This window comes from Electrophorus electricus, chromosome 21, assembly GCF_013358815.1.
Source record: "Electrophorus electricus isolate fEleEle1 chromosome 21, fEleEle1.pri, whole genome shotgun sequence".
Classification (NCBI taxonomy): domain Eukaryota; kingdom Metazoa; phylum Chordata; class Actinopteri; order Gymnotiformes; family Gymnotidae; genus Electrophorus; species Electrophorus electricus.
In genome coordinates this window covers 7,198,836-7,213,835 of record NC_049555.1, presented here as the reverse complement: position 1 = coordinate 7,213,835, position 15,000 = coordinate 7,198,836, and the positions used below count along the sequence as shown (strand labels likewise).

Sequence of the window (15,000 nt, the reverse complement as noted above, 5' to 3'; positions counted from 1 at the left end):
AACAGAATGAGAGGCAGGGGGACCTTTCTTTGTGTCTGTGAAAGTCAAAGGTAGCTTATCACAAAGTGACAGTAGACCGAGTGGCACTGTAAACACACACGCACACACACACACACACACACACACACACACACACACACACACACACACACATACTGGAAAGAAAAATGCAGACTGCATCCAGCGTTTTTTGAAGCCTTGTTATTATGTGATGGTTTCTTTTTGTTTGCTGCCGCAGTGGAAGCGTATGCTTGCCGATCCGTAAAGGCTCCAGAAATAGCGCGTGAATTACAAACCGGAGCGGGCGCTCGTGGCGCCGCGTTCCGCAGCTGGCTGCGGGGAATGCAGCAGCGGTTGCGCGGCTGTTTTTAGCTGTCCAATAGCTACGGATTTCTTCCGTAGTGGCCACCACGCGTTGCGTGTCAGGCCGCGACAGTCTCAGTCTAACGTTGTTACTGCAGAGTTCCACGTGCAGTCCAGCGTCTCCAGGAGGTCTATTAAAAACGCATTGTATCCTGAACAGATCCCTTTGTCATATTGATCTCTCAGTGTGACTTTGTGTGTGTGTGTGTGTGTGTGTGTGTGTGTGTGTCAAGACTGTGTAAAGCTGCAGCACACAGTAGTCAGCTGTGCAGGGCAGTTGACTGACAGCTTCATCCACAAACTCAGTCTGTCTTGAGTTGGACGCATCTTCCACTATGTTTGGTTTATGTACTGCCTAACCCAACCCATCACCCCCCATCCCACCCCACCCCCCCTCGTCGTCAGAGGCTGGGCTTCCTGTCCTTGGGTACAATAGGAGCACAGATGGCCACAGATGGAGGTTCTTACATTGTGGACTTTCCAATGTATTAAAAGTGAAATCCAGCACTCTCTTTATCTGTGTGCATGCGTGTTCTGCTTTGTTCTTTAGCTGGTCAGATTAAACAGCTGTCTGTAATCCCACGGTGGATGCAGACAGGGAGGTAGGGCAGGACAGAATACGCCCCCCCCCCCCCCCCCCTTCTGGGAGAGCCGGGCCCCTCAGACAGGACATGGACACTCCCAGAATCCCCTGGGAGAGCTTGCAGCAATCACTTTGTGAGGCCATTGGGGGGAAGGTTCCCTGAGGAACAAATTAAGCATTCTGATTTAGGGCTGTTTTTCACACATGTTCAGGGATGGCCAGAAAAGCAGAGGAGTTCTGGAACTTTCTACGCGGAGCTGATTGCTTTTCAAATGTGTTTTCTAGTAGGTCTTTATCTGTTAAACTAGATCTCAATTTAGCGATCATTTGCTCTCTTAATTTAACTCAACACGCAAAAGCAGATTAGCAGTGAATGTTCAGATGCACAAAATGACAATCAAGTTAGTATCATTTACCATTTTATTAAACACTCATCATTAGAATGTTACACTTTAGCAGATGACATCAGGTTCAGCTTTTGGTAGCATGTGTGTGTATGTGCATGAGTTTATGTGCAAGTGTCTTTGTGAGTGTGTGCGCATGTGTGTGACATTAGGGTGTTTCTACATGCCACTCTTTGTCTGATAATCCAGAGTGTGGCTGATATGTGTGATAGATAACCATAGAAGGCCAGGCGCTCTCTACCTGGCTCCGTTTACCCACTGGATAATGAACACACACACTTCTCTGCTCTACACACACACACACACAGACACACACACACACACACCTCTGCTCCACACACACACACACCTCTCTGCTCCACACACACACACACACACACACACACACACACACACACACACACACACACACACACACCTCTCTGCTCTACACACACACACACACAGACACACACACACACACACCTCTGCTCCACACACACACACACCTCTCTGCTCCACACACACACACACACACACACACACACACACACACACACACACACACACACACACCTCTCTGCTCTACACCCGCACACCCGTCTGCTCTATACACACACACACACACACACACCTCTCTGCTTTACACACTCCCACCAGTCTGCTCTACACACACACACAAACACACACACCTCTCTGCTTTACACACACACACCCATCTGCTCTACACACACACACCTCTCTGCTCTACACACACACCTCTTTGCTCTACACACACACACACCCGTCTGTTCTGCACATACACAGCCCTCCGCTCTATACACACCCCATCTGCTACACTCACCCACCCCTCTGCTACAAACCCTCTTTGCTACATACCCACACACCTCTACTACACACATTCCTCTCTCCTAAACACACACTGTAACCCACACCGCTCTGCTACACACACACCCCTCCGCTACACACACCCCCTTCTCTTTCACACACATTGCATGAAAACACCCCTCCCCCTACAACACACCCCTCCCATACACACCCCTCCTCTACACATATACCCTTCTCCTACACACACAGTGCAGTCCACACCCCTTATCTACACACACACACGCTTCTGCAACACACACATCCATCTCCTACACACACTTGTCTTACACACACACCCCTCTAATACACACATACCCCTCTGCTACAAATAAACCCCTTCCCTACACACACACCTCTGTAACACAGACGCCTACACACACACACACACCCCTCTCCTACACACACACTCTTCTCTTATAAACACACACCCCTCCACTACACTCACACCCCCCTCTGCTATACCCCTCCACTACATATACACGCTTCGGCCACACACACATCCCTCCACTACGGACACATCCACACACATGACTCCTACACACACATGCCTACACTACACATACACCCCTCCCCAACATACACACACACCCCTCTGCTACATACACTGCACACTGGCCTTTGGCTATTTCTGTCACCAGGGGCATTACCTCTAACACCTTGTTATGTTTATTGCCCTGGGGCTCTGGTTAGGCTTTAATGAATACACTGGCAATGTATGTCATGGACACAGTGATCTTGAAGGTACAGTCTCTAGGAACAGAACATGACAACATGGTACCCGCCCCCCACTGTTACCTCTGACACCGCGATGGAGCTGACACCCCGACCATGATGCAAACTGTTAATAACAGTATAACAGAGATAACAGTAAGAAAAAACTGTGGCCTGAGCATTGAAATGTTGTCTGGGATCGGCCTGGAACTGAGCTGATCCTGCATTTTCCAACAGCCACGTATCTTGTATGAGGGCATGCTGTATTATAAGATATTGAGCCATAGGTCAGCACACCAGTGCCAATATCTGGTGATATAACATGACTCTAAGATTATAACTGCAATCATATCACAATTTCATTATTGATATTTATTAATAATGGTTAATAAATATAACTTAAAACTTAATTTGTTGTAAATGGCTGTTAGTTTTTGCAATGGCTGGCTGTTGCTAGGCTACAGGTGAATAAGGTGGAGTGAAACGAGAGTTTTAAAAATGCTCTCATAGTGCCGGTAGATATTGCCAGAGATATTGTCTCTCAGACAATCACGCCACTAGGTTGAAACCAACTGTGTAATAATCCCCAACACACACCAACATTCTCCTTCTAATGTTAGTGGATGCTTCTAGAATGTTCCAGATCAAGATTAGTCAAGCCAAGCTGACCAGTCTGAATGTGTATAAAATTCGAGGCACTTCCCTACAGTCTCAGAACAGCCACCACACCCTAACATTTGTGTTGCTGTTTCTTAGTCGACGCACTCAGAGCTTCAGAAGTAGTCGTACGATTTCATATGCACTGTAAGTGAGTTGGTTTGGTAATGGTGGAGTGTTACACTAACGCTGACACACCCCTCTGCGCTGCACACCTTGGTGCAGTATATCATAAAGCGAGATTTCTTAAAGCAGGAGGCAAGAAGGAAGACTGCCCAGAAGGTGTGCTCCTGTCAGACAAGAGGGAAAGGCTTTCTACAGAAGTTAAACATCTAACTGAGAAAACCTGCTTTTGTGAAGCTCCCACCTGATTCCACTCACAAATGGCTTGAGGATTAGCTAATGTCTCCAAGCAGCAGAAGCGCTACAGCACGCTGCGTGTTTCTGCTCCAGCGCTACAGCTCAGACAAACACTGCCCAGCCCTGCAGAATGGTGGCTTGGCTTGGCCGTGTGGTATTTTGGCTCGGATGCAGGACCTCTCTAGTCATACTAAGAAAACCTACTCTGTCACCCGAACTCTAGCCTACGTGTTGTGGTAAAGTTGCACAGTGGAGATGGAGGACCCAGGGTAGCAGAGAAGCGTCCCAGGACCCTCAGTGGGTCACCCGGAATGGACAGTGCCCCCAGTGGCCAGCCTTTGTACCCTGTCACCCTGCAGCAGCTGCTGTCCCTGTAAGGTCGAGCACCAATTATCTGGCCGTTAGTGTTTTGGCTCTGACCCTGTGTGTGTTTGGTTATTTTTGCACTTGACAGTTTGGCTGATAGGAAAGCAGGGCTGTGCGGTGGTGGAGGTGTGGAGGAGGGTACCACTGAACATGGCCAGACCAGCCGCTGCGCATGGTCCGGCCATGTGTGTGTGTGTGTGTGTGTGTGGAAGGTGACAAGCGAATAGAGCGGCGGCAACTGATCCACATTGAGTGACAGGACTGAGACAAGAGGCGCCTGAGAGAGAGCCTGCTGCTCAACACGTGCTCACACACACACACACACACACACACACACACACACACACACACACAAAGTATGATCAGATACACATACAGCTATGCATAGACACACAAGTACCCACACACACAAGCACACCACACCAAGACACACCTAAAATCTTAAAAGATAGACAAGTGTGTAAATCACTCATACATAACTATATACCAGGTACCTTTTGGATCGCAAAGAGACAGCTCTGAGGACTCAGGCTAGTCAATGACCTCCTTCTCTTTGCTGACTCTGGGGTCATTACCGTAGTCTTCCTCATCAATCTTCATGCAGCATTTGCCACTGTTTGCTCCAGTATCTTTCCTGTGCCCCCGTCCGTTGCTGTCATCACAGGAACTTACATCACAGCTCCGTTACTTCACCTCACATCTCAGCAACAGACGGCATTGTGTTTCTGACAGAAACACAGATGGCCTACTGCCTCTGTCAGTCCCTCCTAGCTGTCTGCATCCTGGTGTCATCACTTAGTCTCGAGACACACAGTTAAGGCATCATCACGACATCAGCGTGAAAAGCTCTTCGTGGTAGTGTACGTCGGGACCTCACTACACTTGGCTTCTCTTTTCCCAGGTTCAGGTTGTCCTCTGTGGGTGGCAGCTCACTCAGATTAATGGCCCTAATCCTCTGGAATTTACTCCCCCAAAGTCTCTGTGATGTTTCTTCCATTTCAGAATTTAAATCCCAACTCAAAACATATTTCTTTTCTGTTGCCGTTAAAGTCCTGTTTATAATCTCAGTGCATATGAAGTTCTTTAGCTGCGCTCTGTCTTGTGGATTTTGGCCACTCCCACCTTTAACTGTACCTGAATGATATATGACCAGCTGTGTCTGCATTAGGTTGTTTCTATGAAGTCTGAGAAAGGTGATATATAAATAAGGCATTATTATTATTGTTATTATTATTAATGTTTTTAGAACTATTGTTGTTAACATTTGTGTATACAAATATGCACACGAACACACATATACTCACATACAAAAGGTTATACAGACCTAGAGACACACAAGAATGTGCACCTTTACATGTAGACACGCAAGTGTCTCAGAATATATCAGCCTATTGCCCCTTAGAAAGATGTGTCTGTAAGACCCATCACATACTCACACACACACACACACACACACACACACACACACACCACACACACACACACACACACACACACACAGATCACACACCCCTCACATACATTTATAAATGCACACATACATGGTTTGTCAATTTATGAGCACTGATCGAGACACCATCTGTGTAAATATTACTAGTTTTATGAGTTTTAAACCTGTCTCTCTCTCTCTCGCTCTCTCACAAGCTCCTCTGAATCAGAACCCATGTACACTGACGAGAGTAAGCCATACCTGTTAATTGAATGAATGTTGGACAACAGACTCTGGAAATGATGTTCTTCACTATCTAGACTAGCTCTCTGTGCTGGATCCCAGAATGGGCAGGAGAGGCGAGGGGTCAGTACCAGGATGGGCCAAGAGTGTGTTTCTTTGGCTGGGCAACAAGAAGGACAAACTACCCTTTTGGCTTCTGGATGTGGTGATGGCACCTGACTGGTGTGGGAAGAGAGCCTGAAAGAGTATTGCCTTGTAGGGTTAGAGAGGAGAGGAGAGGAGAGGAGAGGAGAGGAGAGGAGAGGAGAGGAGAGGAGAGGAGAGGGGAGGGGAGGGGGAGGGGGAGGGGAGGAGAAGGGAGGTACAAGGACCATGTAGAAAGGCTGGCCTATGAACCCTGTCATGGTGAGAGACTGAGATTCACAAAGACTTTGTGATAGAACTGAACTCTGTAACAGAAATGGCATTTGCGATAGAAGTCTCTGTAATTTAAGTAGACTGTGACGGAGGTGAGCTCTGTGTTGGCGTGAGCCTCTCTGACTAAAGTGGATTCTGTGACTAAGGTAACCTCTATGATAGAGGTGGACTCTGATGGAAGAAGTCCCGGTGAATGAAACAACCTTTGTGGCGGAGGTGAGCTATGTGATAGAGATGTGCTCTGACAGAAGCAGTCTGAGTGACTGAAGCAGCTCTGTGGCGGAGGTGAGCTCTGTCATAGAGGTGTACACTGACAGAAGCAGTCTTGGTGACTGAAGCAGGCTCTGTGGCGGAGGTGAGCTCTGTCATAGAGGTGTACACTGACAGAAGCAGTCTTGGTGACTGAAGCAGGCTCTGTGGCGGAGGTGAGCTCTGTCATAGAGGTGTACACTGACAGAAGCAGTCTTGGTGACTGAAGCAGGCTCTGTGGCGGAGGTGAGCTCTGTCATAGAGGTGTACACTGACAGAAGCAGTCTTGGTGACTGAAGCAGGCTCTGTGGCGGAGGTGAGCTCTGTCATAGAGGTGTACACTGACAGAAGCAGTCTTGGTGACTGAAGCAGGCTCTGTGGCGGAGGTGAGCTCTGTCATAGAGGTGTACACTGACAGGAGCAGTCTTGGTGACTGAAGCAGGCTCTGTGGCGGAGGTGGACTCTGTGATGGACAGCAGCAGATCCAGCTGCACTTGTCACTGACTGTCAAGCTCCTGTCCATCCGCTCGGCAGTTGGGCAGTGGGTGGGTGTTGGGGATGGGGGTGGGGGGGGGGGCACCGATGTGGATGTCAGGACTTGCAGGGGCAGTGGGGGGGGGTCCCGTCAGCAACAGCTGAGCAGGAGAACAGGTGGTGCTGCATGTTTCCAACAGAAGTGATACTGTATTTACCCTTCGAGTACATGCTAGATATTCATTCTACATGAACTACAGAGCACTGAAGCTACTGAACATGTTATGACTCTGTGTGAATATGCATCTGTCTGCACACGCCAGAACAAGGAGACCTTGACAGAAAAGGTCCTACAGGAGCTGTTCTGTGAAGAGAAGTGAAGAGAGTGAGAATAGGTAAACCAGGGCTTCATCTGTTCAGAACTGGAAGCATGCAAGGTCATATATAATAAGGTATTGATCACCAGTGGTAAAACTGAGGGGTGTGTGTGTGTGTGTGTGTGTGTGCTATGTTGGCTGTTATGTATGGTTGTTCTAAGCCCCTTTCTCTCTCCCTGTAGGTAGTGGTGAACGAAAGGTCGTAACAATGCCAGATTCACCAGCTGATATCAAAACCCAGCCCAGGTCGACTCCGCCCACAATGCCACCTCCACCACCCGCCGTGAGTCAGGCAGCCAATCGCAACGCTTCTTTCACACCAACAACAAGTAAGTTCTTGTGACAATTAAACATACTATGTGTTCCTTCAGGCAACTGATGTGAAATGAGAAGGTTTGTAAAACACATGTAGGTAAATTTTTGAGAACGGTAATATATCAGGAAATACAATATGAGAGTAGTGAGGTGTTAGTGATACAGGTGGTGGTGGTGTGCATGTCTGTGTGCATATTTGGGGGTGTGTATGCATGTGTGTCTGAGTGTGTGTGTTAGAGGACATATTAAAAGGAAGATGTAAACTGAACAGATAAAGAGGCAGATTACAACTTCAACACCCTCACTGAGATACCTCTGACCAAGAACCTGTAGGACCATGCACACACACACACACACACACACACACACACACTCTCTCACTCTCATAATACCAGCACTGGGACACTGCTCCACTGAATTCATCCAAACTGTCCTTTTGGATGTGTGCATGTGTTCATGTACGTGTTAGTGTGTGTTGGTGTATGCATATGTGTGCGTGTAATCTGTATGCACGTATGGTGTGTGTGTGTATTGGGGGCACAGTCTGCCGGTGTGCTCGGTGAGTTTGTTTACCAGCTGCAGGCTAGCGTGGGCTATCTTGCAGTCCTCCGGGCTGAGCCCATCTCTCTACCCTATATAGCAATGGCAGACTGTGTTGTTTCACCTGTTGTGCGCCCTGCTCACCACTAAAAGCAGATCACAAGTGCACAGTCACATGGGAAGGTCACATGTGTATAGCCTGGAACGGAGAGATTAAAGGGGGAGGAGAGGAGAAGCGAAAGAATGCGCGTTCCGCAACATGAATCCACACACACACACACACACACACACACACACACACACTCGCACAGTCACAGCAGCTCAAACAGGCCACTGATCCAAGGAGCAAGCAGGTCTGAGCCTTGATCTTGAGCAGAAACACACACGCCTAGCAGCAGCACTGCGTTCAGGAGCCAGGGGGCGCTCGTGAGCTCGGGGCCATAACTCTGCACGCAGCAGCTCAGTCATCTTTCTGCCGTGGTATTTGTTTTTCCAACCAGGCTGACTAAGGCCCAGACAGCAGTAACGTAGGAGGGGGTGTTTGCTCGGGACCGTGGGGGGGGGGGGTGCGGGCAGGTGCAGGAGAGAAGGCTGAGGGGGAAAATGGAGGCATAAGACGGAGTGAAAGGAGCTAAGCAACGGAGAGGATCACGACGAGGTGGGAGAGCCTCTGACCCCCGAGGCCACAAATCTGCTCTCAGCTGGCGGCCATGTGCACGCGGCCGGATTTAGCCACACACCTGCTGAAGGAAGGCAAGCAAGTCAGACGGGGGAGCTATTTTAAACCTCTTTAACCAGTGCCTCTTATAGCCCTGTCCTCATGAGTGTGTGGGCGAGTGACAGGGAGTGACAGACTGCCAGGGCCGTTTGTGTGTGTGTGTCAGTGTATGCTTGTTCGTAGGTGTGTGTCAGTGTGCGTTTGTGTGTGTGCATGCGTGCATGTGTGAGGCCGCCTCGCGTGCGGCCTTCACCCACAGTGGGTGTGCGAGGCTCATCAGAGTGAGTATCGCGTCTTGCCCTCCCACGGCCGACGCCTTTGGAGAGGAGCAGGATGCGTGGGGGCGAGGAGGAAGAGGAGGAAGAGGAGGAAGAGGGTGACAGGATGCCTGATGGCTGACATTGTGGACGTTCCACACTTATGTGTGTGTGTGTGTGTGTGTTTGTGTGTCCGCAGTGCTGAACGGGAGCAGCCACTCCCCCACGGCGCTGAACGGTGCTCCGTCCACACCCAATGGCTTCAGTAACGGGCCGGCCAGCTCATCCACGGGCTCCCTGCCCACCCAGCAGCTCCCTCCGGCCTGCGGCGCCCGCCAGCTCTGCAAGCTCAAGCGCTTCCTCACCACCCTGCAGCAGTTCGGCAACGACATCTCACCGGAGATCGGAGAGAGAGTGCGCAGCCTGGTCCTCGGCCTGGTGGTGAGGGGCTCGGCCAGCTGCCGAGTGTGTGTGTGTGTGTGTGTGTGTGTGTGCGTGCGCGCCTGTGTGTGTGTGTGTGTGTGTGTGTGTGTGTGTGTGTGTGTGTGTGTGTATCGCTGCCTTTTTTTTAACTGGCTCACGGTGTGGGTCTGAATCATGCTGTCTTTGTTTATCTCCCCCACTCTCTCTCTATCTCTCTCTCACTCACACGCTATCTCTCGCTCAGTCACTGTCTCCGTCTTTTCTCGCTCCCCGTTGCTCTCTTTCGCGTACACACACCATAACACCCCTTCTCTCTCTTTCTCTTTCTCTCCCTCTTTCTCTCGCACGCACACACCATAATGCCTCTTCTCCTTCTCTCTCTCAGTTCTTCCCAGTGTTGAATCGCTCTCATTGTCTGTTATCAGAACTCCACTCTCACCATTGAGGAGTTCCACTCCAAACTTCAGGAGGCCACCAACTTTCCTCTCCGCCCCTTTGTCATTCCGTTTCTCAAGGTGAGAGAGAGCGACACACACACACACACACACACACACACACACACACACACAAATTACTGCCTCTCACCAAAGGTTTGTGCTAAAGCTTGGCTGTGTGAGTGTGTGTGTATGCGTATGTGTATGTGTATAAGTGTGTGTATGTGTGTGTGTGTATATGTGTGTGTGTGTGTGTGTGTGTGTGTGTGTGTATGTGGCGGTAAGGGAAACTTTGTCAAAACAAAAGGAAGGTACCTAGATGATGTAGGTGATGGCCAACACCAACCCCCCAAACACACACAGCGCACGTCACCTACACACTATTTGCTGGATTAGGATAACATGTAATTCCCACATCAGTGTGTGTGTGTGTGTGTGTGTGTGTGTGTGAGAGAGAGAGAGAGACTGAAGACCGGTTCCTACAGCCCTTTCGGGTAGGCCAGCTCTGCTGTGTCTGGGCTACGATGATCCGGTTCACCATATGGCCTTCATTTGTGATTCCTTAAAGCTGGCAGAGGTGTGTTTCTCCCAAACACGCGGCATCACACAGCCCGTGAAGATTTCCTGCCAGATGACGGCGTGTGTGCCTATAGCAGACTGTGATATGATACCTGCATAGACACAACCTGCGTTCACACACATACATTTACTTGCACATATACATATACATGTACATACATAAGCAGGAAAACTCTCTCACAGTGCATTCACACACACACACACACACACACACACACACACACACACACACACACGAGAGAGAGAGAGAGATGTTGGGGGAAGGTGCAGAAGCAGCCTGGCCCCCGATCGGAAGACACCAGTGTTGGGTGGAGGCAGGCTAGACTCTCTCTGTGCCCAGCATGGCTGCTGGAGTCAGCTGGAATCCCCTCCCCTCCCTGCCTGTTCCCGCCTCTCCCGTCTTCTCCCTGCCCCACCCCAGCCCTCCATCCTCCCAGCGGAGCAGCAGTTGGATGGGGAGGGGTGTCTGGGAGCTGGACCTCTGCCTGTTTTTCCATTAGAGCCCCATGCGAATCGTATGCCCCAAACTACAGCACACATCCTGCTAGCACCAAGCATTCCAAATATGCCGATAATTAGCGCAGGGAAGATTTCTATCCGCCAAACCCACGCTGAGCTTACAGGGGTGTTTGGGGTGGAACGTTGCCATGGGTGCGTGCGGAAGGGTGCGGGTGTGAGGCGGGTGTGATGGACAGGACCGAGGACGGATTTGGGCGAGAGAGGGATTTATCGCCAGCTCCCAGCACATGGCCCACAGCGGAGTTGCAGGCCTGCACAGAATCAGGGCTCCACATGTGTAGCAGCTGTACATCGTCAGACTGACAGCCCGTGTGTGTGTGTGTGTGTGTGTGTGTGTGTGTGTGTGAGTGTGTGTGTGTGTGTGTGTGTGTGTGTGTGTGTGTGTGTGTGTGTGTGTGTGTGTGGGAGGTATTGGGTGGCTCCTTCGCTGCAGCAGGGAGGAACACATGGTGTGCCAGCAAGAGAAACTGGATTATTTCAGGCACTCCACTGTTTCCACTTGCCCCCTCTCTCACTCCCTCTGCCTCTTCTCTCACTCCCTCTGCCTCTTCTCTCTCTCCCTCTCCCTCTTCTCTCACTCCCTCTGCCTCTTCTCTCACTCCCTCTGCCTCTTCTCTCACTCCCTCTGCCTCTTCTCTCACTCCCTCTCCCTCTTCTCTCTCTCCCTCTCCCTCTTCTCTCACTCCCTCTGCCTCTTCTCTCACTCCCTCTCCCTCTTCTCTCTCTCCCTCTCCCTCTTCTCTCACTCCCTCTCCCTCTTCTCTCTCTCCCTCTGCACTCCTGTCTTGCTTCCTTTTGCTCTCTCACTTTGCCTCTTTCTCTGTTGCTCTCTCTCTGTGCATATGTGTGTGTCGCCTCTATCTCTAACACTCCGACTTTCGCTCCTCTTCTCTGTCTCTGTCTCGCTCTCTCTGCCAGGCTAACCTGCCCCTCCTGCAGAGGGAGCTGCTGCACTGTGCGCGGCTGGCTAAGCAGACGCCAGCACAGTACCTGGCCCAGCACGAGCAGCTGTTGCTGGACGCCAACGCCAGCTCGCCCCTGGACTCCTCCGAAATCCTCCTGGAGCTGAACGAACATGGCAAGAGGCGAACTCCAGACAGGTAATGTACACACACTCACACACACACACACACACAGAGGATTGCTCACACACACATATTCATGTGCATATATACACATAAACATACATGTACACATAAACACACACACCTAGACATGTAAACACAGAAATAACACAATCACACACACACACACACACACACACACACACACACACACACACACACACACTGGCGTGCACATGAACACACACACACAAATGATTTCCTTAGCCCCCTTGTGTACTCGTTTCAACATAAATACTCCTGCACATAAATATCTACACAGTCAAGCGAAGAGCAAAAATGCAGACAGGCCCTGTTACAGTCATCACAGTGCCCTCATCAATCCCACCTCACACACACCTTCACACACCGCAACGCTTAGCTATTGAATGTGTGCTCAGGAGGTTAAGCAATGTAGCAAGGAAGGAGGACAGCTAAACAGATGAGTGAGTGAGTGAGTGAGTGAGTGAGTGAGTGAGAGGATAAGTGATAGAATGAGTTACTGTGTGAGTGATGGCGTGAGACGCTGAGTGATTTAGTAATTAACTAATTGAGTGAGCGAGTGAGTGAGTGAGTGAGTGAGTGAGCAATAAGGACGGAGTGAGCTGTAGTCAGGGTAACGCCAGCTGTGGGGGGGCTGGGGGTTTGGGGAGGCGGCAGGACCAGATGTACCGGCCGTCACACAACAGCAGTCGTGTACACACACTTGCACACACGCACTGGGTAACTTTACCAACATCAGTGTGTCCTCATGTTAACTCCCAAACATACACACACACACACACACACACACGTACACACACACACACACACACACACGTACACACGTACACACACACACACACACACACGTACACACGTACACACACACGTACACACACACACGTACACACACATACACACACACGTACACACACACACACACACGTACACACGCACACACACACACACACACACACACACACGCACACACACACGCACACACACACACACGTACACACACACACACACACACACACATACACACACACGCACACGCACACACACACCACACACACACACACACACAATGCCTCCACTGTCTCTCCTATGACTGCCTCCCACTCCTGTCCATGCCAGCCACAGAGCCAGAAGTTGGAATAATATAGTAGAGTTAAAAACAACTGCTCCACTCTAACACTATGACTCTCTTCTCTTGTCTCTATGCTTCTCTCTCTCCTTCTCTTCTTCTTCTCTCTCTCTCTCTCTCCCGCTATCCCCCTATCTCTTTCTATCTTCCTTTTACACTCTCTCTCCATCTCTCCTCTGTGAGTCCCCCTGTAGAAGCCCATATGTCAGGGATGTGTCCAGATGGTGATCCTATGAACCCCTGCCTGAGATGATCCTAAAGGGAGGGAGGGAGGGAGAGAGGGAGGGAGGGAGGAAGAGAGACGGGGGGAGCGAGAGAGAGAGAGAGGGAGGGAGGGAGAGAGAGAGAGAGGGAGGGAGAGAGACGGGGGGAGAGAGAGAGAGAGAGAGAGGGAGGGAGGGAGAGAGAGAGAGAGGGAGGGAGGGAGGGAGAGAGAGAGAGAGGGAGGGAGGGAGGGAGAGAGAGAGAGACGGGGTGAGGGAGAGAGAGAGAGAGAGGGAGGGAGGGAGAGAGGGAGGGAGGAAGGGACGAAGGGTAGTGGAACGGGCAAGCCCTCTGTAATCCACACACCTCCGGCTCCGTGCCCGGACCTTAGAGCGTCTTGGCGTCTCCTCCAGCTGATACTTTGATTTGTGGGTATCTGGCCGCAGAAGCAGAGACATTTCACTGTGAGCTGGGAGACGGGGAGGTGTTGGGGCACTGGAGGGCCGACATGCAGACGGAAGCAGATATCTGACTCTCAAACATGAGGGATACACACACATACACACACACACACACACACACCCATATATGCACAGACACACATACACATACACAAACAAGCACGCCCCCCTGAACACACACACACACACACACACACACACAAATGGGTGCACACATGCACACTCATGCACGCACGCACGTACACACACCCCCACCTACACACACTCACTCACATGCTTTGCTCTTGCTGTTGGTCGAGGCTTTACCTCCGAAGAGCTGGCGGCTGAGCTGAGCTAAACAGATTAATATCAACACTGGAGAGCAGGCCGGCCAGATGGCTCCCACACAGCAGTGTCATCCAACATCTGCTAGGGAGAGCTCTCCCACTGCCAAAGCTGCAGCTCCGTCCTCCGAGGGAGGGAGGGAGGGAGGGAGGGATGAAGGAGAATAGACAAGATAGAGAAAGAGAGAACTAGTGAAAGAGTTAGAGTGATAGAATGGGAATGAAGGAAGTGAGACGGTGGGTGGGGGTGGGGGGAGGGGTGGGGGTGGGGGTGGGGGGTGGGGGTGGGGGTGGGGGGTGGGGGTGGCGCACCTCCTGTCCTGCACTCCTGTGGATGGGTGGAGTCTGCATATGGCACACAGCTGGGCTCGGCGTCTGCAGCAGGGTAAAGAGGAGAAAAAGAGGAGAGAGAGAGAGAGAGAGAGAGAGAGAGAGAGACCGATTACTGTCAGAAATGTAGTGGGTTCCATTAGCTTCATTTTTTTGGGGGGTGGCAAAAATCATAACAGGTTAGAA

General features: G+C 50.7%; 1 protein-coding gene across 8 annotated transcripts in view; it reads left to right on the top strand.

Moving 5' to 3' along the window:
- The window catches only part of cbfa2t3 (CBFA2/RUNX1 partner transcriptional co-repressor 3), a 51,452-nt gene that overhangs the window by 21,688 nt on the left and 14,764 nt on the right, over positions 1 to 15,000 (top strand). For 5 of the 8 annotated variants that reach the window (XM_035520986.1, XM_035520985.1, XM_035520984.1 and 2 more), the window contains exons 2-5: positions 7,662 to 7,808; positions 9,509 to 9,750; positions 10,158 to 10,247; positions 12,183 to 12,364. In XM_035520986.1, coding sequence (XP_035376879.1) covers positions 7,662 to 7,808; positions 9,509 to 9,750; positions 10,158 to 10,247; positions 12,183 to 12,364 — 661 coding nt within the window. Of the gene's footprint in view, positions 1 to 7,323; positions 7,555 to 7,640; positions 7,809 to 9,508; positions 9,751 to 10,157; positions 10,248 to 12,182; positions 12,365 to 15,000 lie in introns of those variants that run through there. The other 3 variants (XM_035520988.1, XM_035520990.1, XM_035520989.1) reach the window with 3 other exon arrangements.